We start from the raw sequence: 14,161 nt of genomic DNA, 5'->3' as shown, positions 1-14,161 counted from the left end.
TCAACTCAGAGCCCCTCTACAAGACGGGACCCCAAGATGAAGTCATAATACAGGTGTTGCTTTATTATACCAATCTGTAACTATCGACTCCACATTGCATCTCATGATCTTCTCGTGTGCACAAATAATCTTGCTTTTGTCAAGCATACATTTGTGGTAGTTAACATTGTGGGTGTGTGTGATGTGCTACTGTGTGTAACTGTGTATTATGTTTTTTTGCTTTATACTGTTTCATTATTGTGCTGTTATATGTTTTAATTGTGACCAGCTGGAGGGCCTGCAGACGAAAATCAGCTTTAAGCTAACTCTGGTAGAGTACATCAAATGTTAACATTATGTTTAACGCTGTACATGGTCCCTTACGAATAAAATAAATAAAGCAAGAAAGAAAATAATTTCAGTTTATAATGTCCTGTAGTGGTGCACACAGTATGAACAAGCACATTTTCAGTTAATTAAATTACCACACACTAATTGCCACATAGTGAACCTGGGGCCTCCGGCCCCCCTGTGGATTTTGAAGCCCTGGGGCCAGTTTGCCTGCTTTGCCTGGCTGGTAATCCAGTTTTATTGTAGACTTCCACACCAGTAAATCCATAATAATTTTTCAGAAGCTGCGGGTGTTTAATGATGCTCATGCTGTCTTTGCAAATATTACAGCGCCTATTCAGTGTACATTTTTTTGGGGTGGGCCTGCAGGCTCATTTCTGCCAGTACAGCTGTAATGGTGCACATCAGCTGTAGTGACTGCAGGGGGCGACTGACTGACTGGCTGTGCCTGGTTGCATTGATAGCCGGTCAAAGAGCGCCACCGCTCGCTGATACATATATACATACATACATCAGGTCCCCTTGACTGTCTCCTTCACAGTGGGATCGCAGGCAGGCAGACACAGCTGAAACCCAACCGAGCTGGCCGCTGTCCTTGCAGTACGGGGGGAAAACAGGGACCTTGCAATGATCTCGCTGGACTTCAATTTCAACATCTTGACAAGGGATCTGTCGCATTATCTGGAAAATCAAGTGAAAGTTGGGCTGTTCGGCTCGGGAGTAGGGCTGTCTCTGGTGCTGGGCTTTAGCGCAGCGTACACCTGCTACTATTTGCTTTCCGTAGCGAAGGTAACGTCAACTTATGGTTTATAATTTTACCGGCTTCTTTAAAGGGACTCTTTGAGCTTAAGCTTGCACTGTGTATGTGTGTATGTATGCGTGTATGTGTGTGTGTTCAATGTAACCGGCGTTTGTGCTTTTCCATAGAGGAGCATCATCACCTCCATGCGAGTGATGATAGTCGACCGGTGCGTCTGCTGATGGAGGTTTCGATTAGCTGGCATCTGTCGACCGGTGTGCTAACATTACGCGCCTGCACATGTGGGATGCATCTCATAGCATCAAGACGCGCGTTTTAATTGGCACATATATATACCCGAAATGAATATTATCTGCATCCGTGTGCAGTACAAATGTGCATTAAATTAATCCATAGCAAGACAGTTACAGTTAACTAGATGTCTGCGCTGGCTAAGCTAGGCCAACGTTACTGTATGTTAGCTAGAAATGCCGGGAGAAGGTTTTATGTAATGCAAGTTGCCACTATTTACTGGATGTGTGAAAGAGGGACTGACAGTGTTTATATTATGCAGCGTACACGTAGAGTAAGTTTATCATGTACATTGACATATTATAACAGTTTAAGTTAGCATAAATCAAACTGGAAGTGAAATGGACTGGATTGAATCCTGCATTTACAGTCAGACCAATACAATTACTGAGCTAATAGTCTAAATTATGCAACAAATATATATATTGTTGATTTTTAAAATGAGCCATAATACTTGGAAGTATATTCATTTTGATTATGCAAGGCTAATGTATGTCTAATGTTTATTACCAGTCTGTTCAAGTGTAATTAAGGCTCTCAGTGAATGCAGCTGTGCTTTTATCTCATTACACTCTGTGGTCAGTAGGCTATAGTGTCCTCAGTAACAACCTTTCTATGATTTTGAAAGCACACAGATACAGTGCTTCACATATAGTGTAAAATACACACATACAAATACAAGAATACATGCATACATACATACATGCACATACACATGCCTGATACATAAACGAGAATTAAACACAACCAAAATCAAAATCAAAACTAAAGGCAAGAAAGCACAGATTCAGCAGATGTGATAGAAGCAGCAGATCTCCTGGGGAAGGCTGTTCTAAAGTTTAGGAGCAACAACCGCAAAAGCAAGGCCACCTGTGGATTTAAAAAAAAAGGAGCAGGGAAACAGATAAAAGGCCTTGATAAGATCATCGGAGTGGCTGGCAGCTAGAAAAGGAGCTCAACAACTACTTTCTATGCAGATGCATGCTCAGTTTGTCATCATGCATTGTTTATTTTGTATGTTTTCAAAGTTTTATTATGTGCATCAGAGGATTTTATATGTAATTCATTTTGAGAAACAAGAACGTCAAAAACTTGAACATTGTTATAGTTTTCACAACATAAGGTGTAAGGAAGCATGACTTTGAGCTTGAAATATTTCATTACAGTCATAGATGAGCAGTCACATTAAACAATATCATGTTAAATATTACCTGAGGCGGGTTGAATCTGCGCCTCACTCCATTTGTGTCTGTTTTGCAGAAGCCGCAGCTCATCTCCGGGGGTAAGAAGTTCTACCAGTTTCTGAGGGAACAATGTCCGGTAGTGTCAGAGACCTACTACCCCACCTTTTGGTGCTGGGAGAGCCGCATCCAGACGTTGCTGAGACCCTTTGTCACAGCAAAACCAGGGGTCGTCTACAGGAAGTAAGTTTTTTTCCCCCCCAAACTAAGGATTTATATGTTTAAGCAGATGTGCTCAATCTGGTTCATGTGTGTATTTGAACTCACAAAAACAAATGATCAAAGAGGTAAGTGTGAAGCATGTGAGTTCATTTGTAATGTACATAGTAGAGTAAAGTGCATAAATCATTCCCGTATCATTTTAGAGCAAATGAATGCCAGACAAAACATTACACGTTTCTTTCCAAGACCATTGTGCAAAGCTTTATTAAGAAACTCAAGAATAAGAAGAATTAGCTCACTGAGAAACTGCCGTTGCCTATTTCTTGATTTCTGTCTTTCACAACTGGAAAACAAATCCCAGTCTTATCCTTTAGCCAAGACTCAAAAGCTCTGAGGAGAAAGAGACCTTTTGTGCCACGATGCTGGCCTGGGCCGCCTCGCCTGCTCCTTGATAGTGTACATTCTGTTGAAGATTAATTGGCAGTGCATTCCTCGCCCCCTGCATACATAAAGCAGATTAAAATTAATCAAGAGAGACTTAATTTCCATTATTACTCATTCAGAACTTATTTATTAGTTTTACTTTTCTTTTCCTTGCGTGTTATTTATTCAAACATGCCCTAATGTTCATGCACATCCTTTTTGGTTAGTTGTATGTATGTGTGTGTGTGTGATTGTCCTTATTTGTTTGTGTGCCAGGTGTTTGAGCTTGGATTGAAAGAAAAAAAAACAATTTCTCTTACTGTACTTTTGATTTATTCTCTGATAACATAGAAAAATCAACTTAAAATGACAGTAGTAGAAATTCAGCGTGCATCATCAATATTGGTTATAACAGGAAGTTAATCGTTTCTGTATCTATTTATTGGGATTTAGGAGCAGTCAGAATTCAAAATAATTAGGGAATTACATTTCTTCTTCTTAGATCCATCATTTGTGATGCTTCTCCCAAGGACATACACGCTGCCTCTAGCTTTGACTGTCTGCTGTGTTTTCTGTCAAAGAGATAGATATTCCCATAATGCACAGGGACTGTATCCATCCTAGTGCAGCTGTCTGTTATCAAACCTGGTAAGAGTGACGGTGACATTCGCTCAAGTTATTATCACATTTCCTGCGGGGAAGACATGGCACCCCCCCCCCCCCCATCCACCCCACCCCACCCGCACCTCCCCCTTTAATGAAGTTACCCAAGGTTGACCCAAGGACATACACTGTGAAAACCGTCCTGTTTGTCGCAGGCTTTTCCGGTTGAAATTCCACTCATCTTGTTGAGCGGGATTAGTGCCAGGTCCCCTCCCACGTTGTGTGCTGGTCACTCTAGATTGACCCTCCCTGACTTTAAAGTCTAGCCTCAGGTTCATATTTCACAGCGGTTCTGTAATTCCATGCTGATGCCTTTACCCCTGGCAGGCCAAGTTGGTTGACTGCTGTAGGTGTGTGTGTGTGTGTGTGCTGCAGGTTTTAAAATGTACTATCACTGGGACTGAATGACCTCATCTGTCAGGCTAGGGTTGTATAGCTCAGAAATTGATTGACCATAAGAATGCACTGGTGCAGTGCCCTCCTCCTTTTCTTAACTCGCTGTGTGTTGCAAAGCACGCTGACAAGATGATCGCAAGGGAAATGAGGCAGCTGTCAGGGAGTGTGCTACTCACAGATCCAATTCCCTCTCCTGAATAGACACAATAAATAAATGACTCTACCTGGAACTGAACACAAAGTATTAATTGTGCCGACAACTGAAGCAGAAGTATTTTTAATAATGCCATGTCACCATTTATTGAGTGTATTTAAAAGCAGATATACATTTAGATCCAAATTTGATGTTAATTCCAAGTATTTTTCATATCCTGTGTATGTGCTTTAGTGTATGCATGTGTTTTAAGGGGAAAGATAGACGCATAGAGATACAGGCAAAAGATAACGGTCATAAAGATCCTCATTGCCGCGTTGCGTGTCCCGCTTGTCTCTGCAGTGAGCTTATTAAGGCAGCAGATGGAGGACAGATCTCTTTGGATTGGTTTGACAACGACGACAGCCTCTCTCATCCCGACCCCGCCACCAGGCCCACAGTCCTCCTTCTCCCCGGTCTGACCGGCACCAGCCGAGAGTCCTACATCCTGCACATGGTCCAACAGAGCCGGGATCTGGGCTATAGGTGGGTGGTCTTGGCCGGATACCCTGGCCGAAGTCCAGCGCTGTGCACGCATTCGGGGCAGTGAATCACAAAAATTTGCCTTATGTTGCAATTTGCCGTTCATCTAGAACACAGACTTTTTGTCCAATCAAAGTCAGAATACTTAACAGGCATAGCGATGTTAAAATGAGATTTAAAACCACTTTTGTTTTTAACAATTTTGGAACTTTTATATAACAGGCCCATGAGTGACAGGAGCTCGGGGTTATTTCAGGTGAAGTGCACAAATAAATTGGGCAGCTTAGCTCTGTGTCAAGAGCTGCTTTTGTAAATAGCCAAACGTAGCACAAGCTTGGAGAGTTGCAGAGAGAGGCAGTTTTTTTTTTTTTTTTTCTCTCTCCACCTTTTCTCCCTCTCCAATAGGCCCTTTCTGTGTTCGCTGCACTCATTCTTTCACCCAGATTTGGGAAGGCATGGGAAGAGAACCGGCAAACTCAGCATCTTCCACCCCTCACCCCCTTTCTGTATGGCTTAATGAATTACAGCTTATCCTGGTACAAGCTTTGCAGCTAAGCCCAGACCAGCTTCCCAGTCTATGCTGCAGTATGTGTTTAACCACCCCCCCCACCACTCCACCCCCCCACCCCCCCTCCCTCTCCCCTTCCTCTTGCCCAAACACTCTATCTAGCCCCACCCTGCTGCTGAGTTACACCGATAAAAACAGCAGGTCTGACTCCACCAGATAATAGATGACTGGCGAGAGATGTGGGGCGAAGAAGGATGCTGATGCCTTCGCTCTACAGTACAAACAGAATGCTCATCACACAGCTGTGCCTCTCTGCGCATCTCAACATATTCCCACTTCAGTTTTTTTTTTTTTAAAGCAAGGAACATAAAGGAATTTGGGCCACCGTGTTCCTATAAACATGCTAACGGAAGTCAGTAAGTCGTAGTGACACAAAAACAGGTGTATGCCCACTACAGCTTATAAATGCTCCGCCACATACGTGTACTTTTGATCTAAAGTGAAATCTTATGTAGGGATTTAGGGCTGCAGCTGTTGATCATTTCCATCATTGATTTATCTCCAAATTATCTTCTTGATTGTTTTGTCTATAAAATGACAGATAATTATGAAAAATGCCATCACAATTTCCCCAAAACCAGTCCAAAGATATTCACTTTACAAAGATGTAAATCAGAGAAAAGCAGAAAACCACTCACATTTCTTACGCTGGTACCAGCAAATGTTTGCTATCTTCGCTTGAACAGTCACTCAAATGATTAATCAATTATGTGAAAGTTGCTGCTGATTAATGTTCTCGTTTCGGTTCTGCTTGAATTTGTTCCATTTACTACTGATGGATGAAGTGATTAAAGGAATGATTTAGGAGGATGTAATAATTTCTGAAAAGTGTTATGTTTTGTGTGTTTCAGATGCGCGGTATTCAACAATAGAGGGGTCTCCGGTGAAACGCTGCTGGTAAGAATCTTAACATCCAGTCATTTGTTGTTTCCATATTCAGACAGACAGATGTGTATGCGGGATAAAAAAAAGTAGTGTTAAGGACAGTTGAGGACAGTTATGGTCTGGCATTTGTCAGTATGACAGCTCCCTAGTAGGGCTGTGTGCTTTTCGCTGCTTCAGACAGTATAAAGTATGTCTGTCGCACACGTGTCACAGGGCCCACAGGGAGCCTAAGCAGACGCCGCACCGACAATGTTGTTGCACAGCGGGGGATTAAGTTGCAGGCAGATACTGTATTTTAATGCCGATCCGCAGAAATATGACCTCGCCGCGCACGTGCTGGTCTGACACCTGGCTTAATCTGTCCTCTCACACCCGGGTATATTTAGCCAACAAAATGGGCCCCGAGCTCTGATAGCGCAAAAGTACTCCCACTGTGTTTTATGCGTCTCTCACCCTCTCTGTCTGTACATCTCGGAACAGAGGCGCGTTCTTTATATATGACTGTATTACCCAGATCTAATCATACCGTCGCTACTGTACAGAGATCTCATCCGAAGCACAAATGGTGTTTCATTAGAAGCAAAGATTGCCCACAATCAATCTAATGTTCCTTCTCGGTGGGTGTAAATCTGAATCAATGGCTGGTCTGTGTTGCACCGCTGCGTTTGTTGCATTCTGTTCCCTTTTGGCCTCAGCTGAAAATGTGACACTGAAGCAAAGCGTCCAGTGTCACTCAGTTTGGTTTAAACTTGCATTCTAGGTCATATTTAGTTTGCTCAGTTATAAAAAAAACAAGAAGTTGGAACTGTATCCTTGGCACTTTGTCAAATAGTGGTGGTGGTTTTTTTCTCCCTCATTTCAATCAGGAATTGTGCTATATTCTATGCAAATGATTAAGCATTTGTACGCTCCTGTGAGTGTTTTCTCTGTGGCCAGTTAGTGTGAATATTGTCCATTGTTTAAATAGGCCAGAGCCTTAGAATGACCCACTGTGTGAAGGATGCCCCTTGCCTCAAACACTGTCCTGAGTGCTAGTGCCCCTATTTCAAGACCTCATAAAGAGCCTGTTACATTACACTTGGCTGCGGAGAAGTTTCGCAGCACAGAAGTTGGAGTTTATTCAAATGTTTCCCCTATTTTTTTTTAACATATATTTTCTTTTAATATTCTATTAGGGAATTATGCTGATTCATTACAAAGTCCAAACTTTGTGCAGGCCCTATTAGAGGAGCTGTAAGAGAAAAGAAAAACAGGAATTTACTTTGCCTGAGTTTCTGCTTGAATTTTAATGAAGGACCTTGAAGAGCTGAAGAGTCAACAGCATCCTGAAAAATGGGACTTGTTAAATAGGCTCCCTCAAGTTAGAGCTGGTTCGTTTTATAATGTTAAGTAGCCTGCACTGCTTGACAAGCTGTTTAAAACTGAAAGGGATTTGTCCCTTTCCCCCACCCCCCAAAAAAATCCTAGAACAGTGTTCTTATCATAGCCAAAAATACTTGGATAAACTATAATAACATAGCATTTGTCAGGATAAGATGGAAAGTGGTACGTTTCTGTAGTCATATGGATGTCTGGAGGCTTCACACCTATGACTCTGCAAAATACTCAGAGACAAACACAAACCCAGCACAAGTTTGGTGCTCTGTATTTATATTGTTTTCTGAAAAACTAAAATTCATCATAGTCATAATAACAGAAATTAGCAACTACATAATTACTGTTTGTTTTGAGGGCAGTATAGTTACTCATGTTGTCTCACACGTGTTTCCAAACACATCTTCCTTTGCTTTATAGATGTTTGATTTACCTTATATATCATAGAGTCACTTTACTGTCAGAGCATGTGCGGCAACAGCAGATAACAGTGACTGATCTTCCCTAAAGATGGAAAATACCATGAGCTGAAAACAGCGCATCTGCCACCTAACAGAGATGGATTCTATAAGTCCACATCCTCCTCTCGCCCGCTCTCACTGTAAATAACAAATGTCCTGATGTAATCATTTGTAGCATCTGGCTTCATATTTGTCAAAATGACAATTTAATGCCTGCCACTCACTGACTTTAGCCCAGGGAGATTGTATCTGTTACATAATCTGTGAGCTCTTTGTGTCTACATGTGCATGTCTGTCTTTAGATACTCTATGTGTCATGTCTGTGTCTATGTGTGTGTGTCACACCTGTGTTCTGTGTTTACAAAAGTGTATCACTTAATATATTTATTTCTTAATATTCTCCCACTAGGATCCAAAAGGAAAATGCTGCAACCTAATGAAATAGTCAGTTTGCAGTCATAGTTCTTACAGCTCTAGTTTTTCCATTTTATGTTAGATTTAGTCTCTTTTCAACTTTACATTGGTATCTTAATTTTCAAATATCAGTTTTTATTCACTTTTACCACAGAAAGTAGTCAGATAGATGTAATATTTTTATACAAAAGTGGAGTTGGGCTACTGTACAATTTTCCTGTCATCCCCAATTTTTTAAGTAGTCCCACGTAGAAAGACTAAGAATTTACATATTGTGTTTTACCCCTGATGATTATGGACACAATACATTATAGTTTAGACTTTATTTTAAAAAGTTACTGTTTGCTAAAATGTTTTCATGTTATATGTTTCATAAAAAAAAAAAAGAGTGACTGCATTATTGTCCCACCAGACACCACGGACGTACTGTGCTGCTAACACAGAGGATCTGGAGACTGTTATCGAGCACATCCAGAGGACCTATGAAGCTGCTCCGATGATGGCTGCTGGAGTATCCATGGGCGGGTAATGAAGCCACTCATTATGGACATTTTTGTACTTGCAGATACTTGCTAACAAATCCCAGAACTTGCAACTATACACATTTGTTGATGGCTCAGTGGTGGCTGAACTTGGAACTAAAAATATAAACAATAATACCTAGAAATTGCCTGACGTAACAGAATCAAACATTATTAAACAGCACAGCAATTACTCACATTTAATAATCCAGCTGGTTTGTGATTGGTCTTTGCTAAATGTAGGGCTGCAACTAACAATCTTGATTAGTCAATTAGTCGTTTGGTTTATAAAATGCCAGAAAATGGTGAAAAATGTCAATCATTGTTTCACCTAGCTTAAGATACAATATAAAATGTCTGGTTTTGTCCCGACAAACAGTCAACAACCCAAAGATATTCAGTTTACTATCATAGAGGACTTAAGGAACCAGAAAATATTCACATTTAAGAAACTGGAACCAGATTATTTTAGCATTTTTTCTTTAAAAAATGACTCAAAATAATGGTCTAACATCTCTAACAAATAAAAAAGGAGTGCATATTTTTGTCGGTTTGGATACGTCAGTGCTTTAATATGATCGCAGTTGTTCAGTGCAGCTTGCCAAAGAAGATGTTTTTTTTTTTTTTTTTACTATACAGCGCTAATCTGTCAGAAATGGAACATCCCCCCCCAATCCTTCTCTTTTTACACCGTCTGTCTAACCCTCGCACCCTCTCTCCACATTCAGGATGATGCTGGCCAACTACTTGGGGCGCAAGGGCCGGGAAACCTGCCTGAGAGGGGTCGTCGTCTTCTCAGCGGGCTGGGATGTATTCGAGTGCACCGCTTCACTGGAAAAACCCCTGGACCGTTTCCTCTTCAACTCCTACCTCACCAGCTGCCTACAAGCCTCTGTGCACAGGTCAGCCGAGGCCAGAGCGGGATTAACACGGCCGCTAACTCAACTGCAAGCGCAGGAGGCTAAGCATTGTGGGAGCTTAGATAACTGGGTTTATGTATTTATATTTTATATGCTAATCAACGGTTTGCTTTTTTCAGTTCCTGGTGTATTTGTTAAGTGGTAACAAAAAACTGGTCGCAATTATTATACCCACGGCATATTCCAATATGTGTATTAACATGTTCCTTATTGTTGTTACAACCTTGTCAACATTTTTGAGGGTCATTTTCAGATGATCATTTAACCTAACAGCAGCGGCAGTGACACTTTTACTTTTAATCTCCCTTCCAGACACAGGCCAGTGCTTGAAAAGTGTTACGACATCGATCATGTCATGAAGGTAGGGATTATTTTCAGCGACCATAAATGCTAATCTAATTAAAACAAAGTAGTCAAAACTCAATCAGTATTCCACCCCTCCCCCTCCCACACACACACACACACAGGCAAAGACCATTCGAGAGTTTGACGAGAGGTTCACCTCCATAATGTTTGGATACCCTACCAATGATGACTACTACCATGATGCCAGTCCTGTCCACAGGCTGAAATCTGTGCAGGTGCCAATGCTGTGTCTGAATGCTGCCGATGATGTCTTTTCCCCGTCTCATGGTGAGTCCTTAACATTATTTCTTGTAAAGTTAAAAATAAAATTGTAGCGCTTATGGAGTAGCTTTAGGAATGGAGAACTTATCCGTAAGAAAAAGCCTAAAATAGTAGAAAAACAACTTGAATACTTTTTGTGTTTGCAGCCATTCCAGTGGAGGCTGTGAAGCAGAATCCCAACCTGGCCCTGCTCATTACCTGTCACGGTGGCCATATTGGTTTTCTGGAGGGCCTGTGGCCTCGACAGAGCACCTACATGGACCGAGTCTTCAAGCAGTTTGCTAAGGCGGTTATCGAACAGGGCAGCCGACTCAATGACCTCTCCTGATAAGAGAACTCCACAAAGTGTTCCTCTGGTTTTACTTCCTTACTTTTTTTTTCTTCCTCTCTTTCCTTCCTTCCTTCAAACTTTTCTTTCATCTTTGTCATCCATTTTTTCCTCGTTGCATTCCATCCTTTTTTGTTTTCCTACCTTCCTTCCTTCTACCTTTTTCCTCCCCTCTTTCATCCTTTCCCTCCTTTCTGCATTCCATCCGTCCTTTATTCCTTCCCTCCTCTACCTAATCCTAATTCCACCCTTTTCCTTCCTTCCATTGACTTTATTTTTATCTTTTCCCTCCATCCTTATGTCCCATTCTTCCTCCTGCCACAAGCAAAAAAAACAAACAAACATTCTTTCTCATTTGAAAGGCACATCTTATTGAATGCAAGCGTTTGTCTCGCATTCAACATCAGTTTATTTATTCGTCCATACAATTAACAAGTCATTGTATGTAATCATGCTCTCAATGGTATGCTTATTAAAAAGCAAGCGTAGCTGTTCATGACAGTGTTGAAAAGCTGATTCTGCGCCCATGTTGTTTAGTTGCATTAGCTAGCTAAAAAAAATTCTATTACCTTGTGCAATGAGTTTTCTTTTAAAGTTAACACAAGTACTGTACATAAAAAATTCAATCATCTTTGTTCATGAAGCGTCCTTTAGTACTAATGTCAGTAGGATTTTAGCCCTCAGGGATTTTCTTTATTTACCCATCTTTCCTGTGGATTTTTGTTTTGTCAGTCATTATCCTTTAGTTTGTATTTTTATCTCAGTCATTGGGAAAGCATTTTTTGCACTCTCTTGCTGAGAGTTAGATGAGAAGATCGATAACACTCTCATATTTGTCTGTGAAACTTGAAGCAACAGCCAGGAATATAAAACTACAACTTGCTGTTTTTGCGGCTCAGTTTTTGTACAAATAAATAATGGAGATAAATTGGGTTAATTTGGTGCAAATTTTTGTTACCTTTGGACACAGGCTAGTAGATTCCCATATTTTCCGGTCTTAATGCTAAATTAAGCTACCTGTCTCCTGGCTGTAGCTTCAGATTTAGCACCACAGGCATGACAGCGGTGTTGATTTTCTTATCTAACTGTAAGTGTATTTCCCGAAATGTTGAAACAGTTCCTTTAAACATAGATGTTATTTACCAGTTGACATACACTAGTTTCTTTTCTTTCAGTCTTCTGCATGCACTTTTGTTTTTTCACACATTCTACCTTCTACACCAAATAGTTCTACAAATGTATAATACCGAGAATAATTAATTAATGACAAGGAATGTGAAATTGCACTATTTTAGTTGACACTACCATGCCTCTAATTCCTTAATGCAATGCACTTCATTTCATTTGATATATTAAAAGTATATTCCAAAAAGGCTGAGCAGAGCATTATATGAATTCCAAGAGATGTTCTTTGTGAAAATGTTGGTGGTTAGTTGTGTATGTGAGTAAGAGGGTGCTAGATACAGTGATGTGAATGAAGTAATGCACATGGGAAGACAAGAGAGTGTACATATTGGTGGTTTGAAGTGGCGGGTGTTGCTTTACGAGATGCATAGTATCGTTAATGGAACCTGGTCGTCGCCTTTTTTTTGTTTCGTTTCGCCAACAATGATCAAGGGGCTGGCTACCGCGTATGAGTTGGCATCGATGAAACGAGCAGATCTGACCGACGGCCAGGCTTTCAGTAATGCACTGCATGAGGGATTTTTGACTTCCTGTTCCTGTGGAATTTTTTGGTGTCTGTTTGTTCTGCCAAGTGTCCATTGAGTAGCATGTATCTCATCAACGTCATCATGTCCTGAACCTTACGACTAACACCACACGATCTGTAGCACAAAGGACACGTTTGTGTTTCCTCATAGGATGCTGCATTACATTTTGTACACCGCATAAAAAGAAGAAAAAGAAAGAAACATTCTGTTTAACATGTGCAGCAATAAGATTTTAAATTTAAAAAAAAAACATGTCTCTGTAGTATAAGTACTAGTATATGCACATTATCAACATGAGTGTAATATGCTGTATTTAATAAATTATTAAACAGAGTCCAGGTCCATTTGTCTGCTTTCTCCACTGCTTGTGCTTGTAATGCATTTTCTCAGCAGAGTATATTGGATTGCTCAACTGACCATGTACTGCTGGTGGGTTAGCATCATTTACTGTGATTGCCTTTTGTCAGCAAATCTTTCTTTCTTTGTGGTTTTACACCTGTGGGTAAATAGTTTTAGTATCTGGCCTGCACAGTCAGAGGCTCATCAGTCACGTGAGATGTCAGGCTTACACAGGACCTCACCCTCGGTCACAGGCTTGTCTCCCTTAAGGCAAGACATTTGACAGGCTACCACTGGAAGCCGGCTTACTGCGTGACCATTGTGTCACTGCAGGGTCACACTCCCTCCTTCTCGCATCACAGTATTGGGTTTTGCTCCCTGGAATTGACTCACTGCACACTCGCAGGCTTAGCGGCTGATAGGATATGCATCGCTGCAGTAGTGGATGTGATCCACCAAAGGCAAACTGTAATCCCCCGGCACTCCACTTACCTTCACCCCAACCCCCTCCACCCCCAATAAACCCACAGACAGATGAGCTTTGGTTTTAGCAAAATGGTTTATGGAAGCCTGAGAGTAATTAGAGTAGACTGCCAAGAGGGATGAAAACTGATATTATATTGCAAGAATCCCTCTATTATAAATGTTGATATCTCTGCTCATGTGAAAAATATGCACAGTGTAATTATATAGTTTATAGATCAGAATAAACCAGCACTGTTCTTCATGTTAGGATTTAAAAAAAGGAGAAAATATTTCAGAGTAGTATGTTAAAGTGATATGTTTAATCATGTTAGTGTTTGAAAGTAGTTTAATGTTAAATACTGCATTGCCTGAGGACTCTGAAAGAAATATGTCAGAGGGAATCGTCAGGAGACATTTTCTCTTTTTCCTCCAAGTGATCTGTTGTAATATCAGGTAAATTGAGGAAAATGTGCACCACAAGTAAAATGACATCCTATATAAGCATCAACATAATCTTGAAAAGCTGAAGAAAATTGTAGGCTAAAATAGTCAATTACCCTATTCCCCCTTTTTAAGCATTGGTATTCTCCTCTTTGTCTTAAATG

General features: G+C 40.8%; 1 protein-coding gene across 2 annotated transcripts; it reads left to right on the top strand.

Moving 5' to 3' along the window:
• The first annotated feature begins 820 nt into the window (after positions 1–820).
• abhd3 (abhydrolase domain containing 3, phospholipase) lies at positions 821–13,085 on the top strand. Of its 2 annotated transcripts, none has more exons than XM_044369114.1 (9): positions 821–1,119; positions 2,642–2,805; positions 4,763–4,945; positions 6,362–6,407; positions 9,057–9,169; positions 9,894–10,067; positions 10,398–10,446; positions 10,553–10,718; positions 10,859–13,085. In XM_044369114.1, exons 1-9 carry the CDS (start codon positions 958–960, stop codon positions 11,038–11,040), a joined length of 1,239 nt encoding a protein of 412 aa, XP_044225049.1. In that variant the 5' UTR covers positions 821–957; the 3' UTR covers positions 11,041–13,085. The 2 variants fall into 2 exon arrangements, with proteins under 2 accessions (XP_044225049.1, XP_044225050.1); XM_044369115.1 differs by lacking the exon at positions 821–1,119 and adding an exon at positions 1,153–1,655.
• Positions 13,086–14,161: the final 1,076 nt, after the last annotated feature.

This window comes from Thunnus albacares, chromosome 12, assembly GCF_914725855.1.
Source record: "Thunnus albacares chromosome 12, fThuAlb1.1, whole genome shotgun sequence".
In the NCBI taxonomy this organism is placed as follows: Eukaryota; Metazoa; Chordata; class Actinopteri; order Scombriformes; family Scombridae; genus Thunnus; species Thunnus albacares.
This window is presented reverse-complemented; position numbering and strand designations above follow the sequence as displayed.

Bases quoted from the DNA above. Each gene is read 5' to 3' on its own strand.
- abhd3 (XM_044369114.1), top strand. From the start codon at position 958: ATGATCTCGCTGGACTTCAATTTCAACATCTTGACAAGGGATCTGTCG. The intron at 2,806-4,762 runs GTAAGTTTTTTT...TTGTCTCTGCAG, and splicing joins CCAGGGGTCGTCTACAGGAA to TGAGCTTATTAAGGCAGCAG. The intron at 10,719-10,858 runs GTGAGTCCTTAA...TTGTGTTTGCAG, and splicing joins TGTCTTTTCCCCGTCTCATG to CCATTCCAGTGGAGGCTGTG.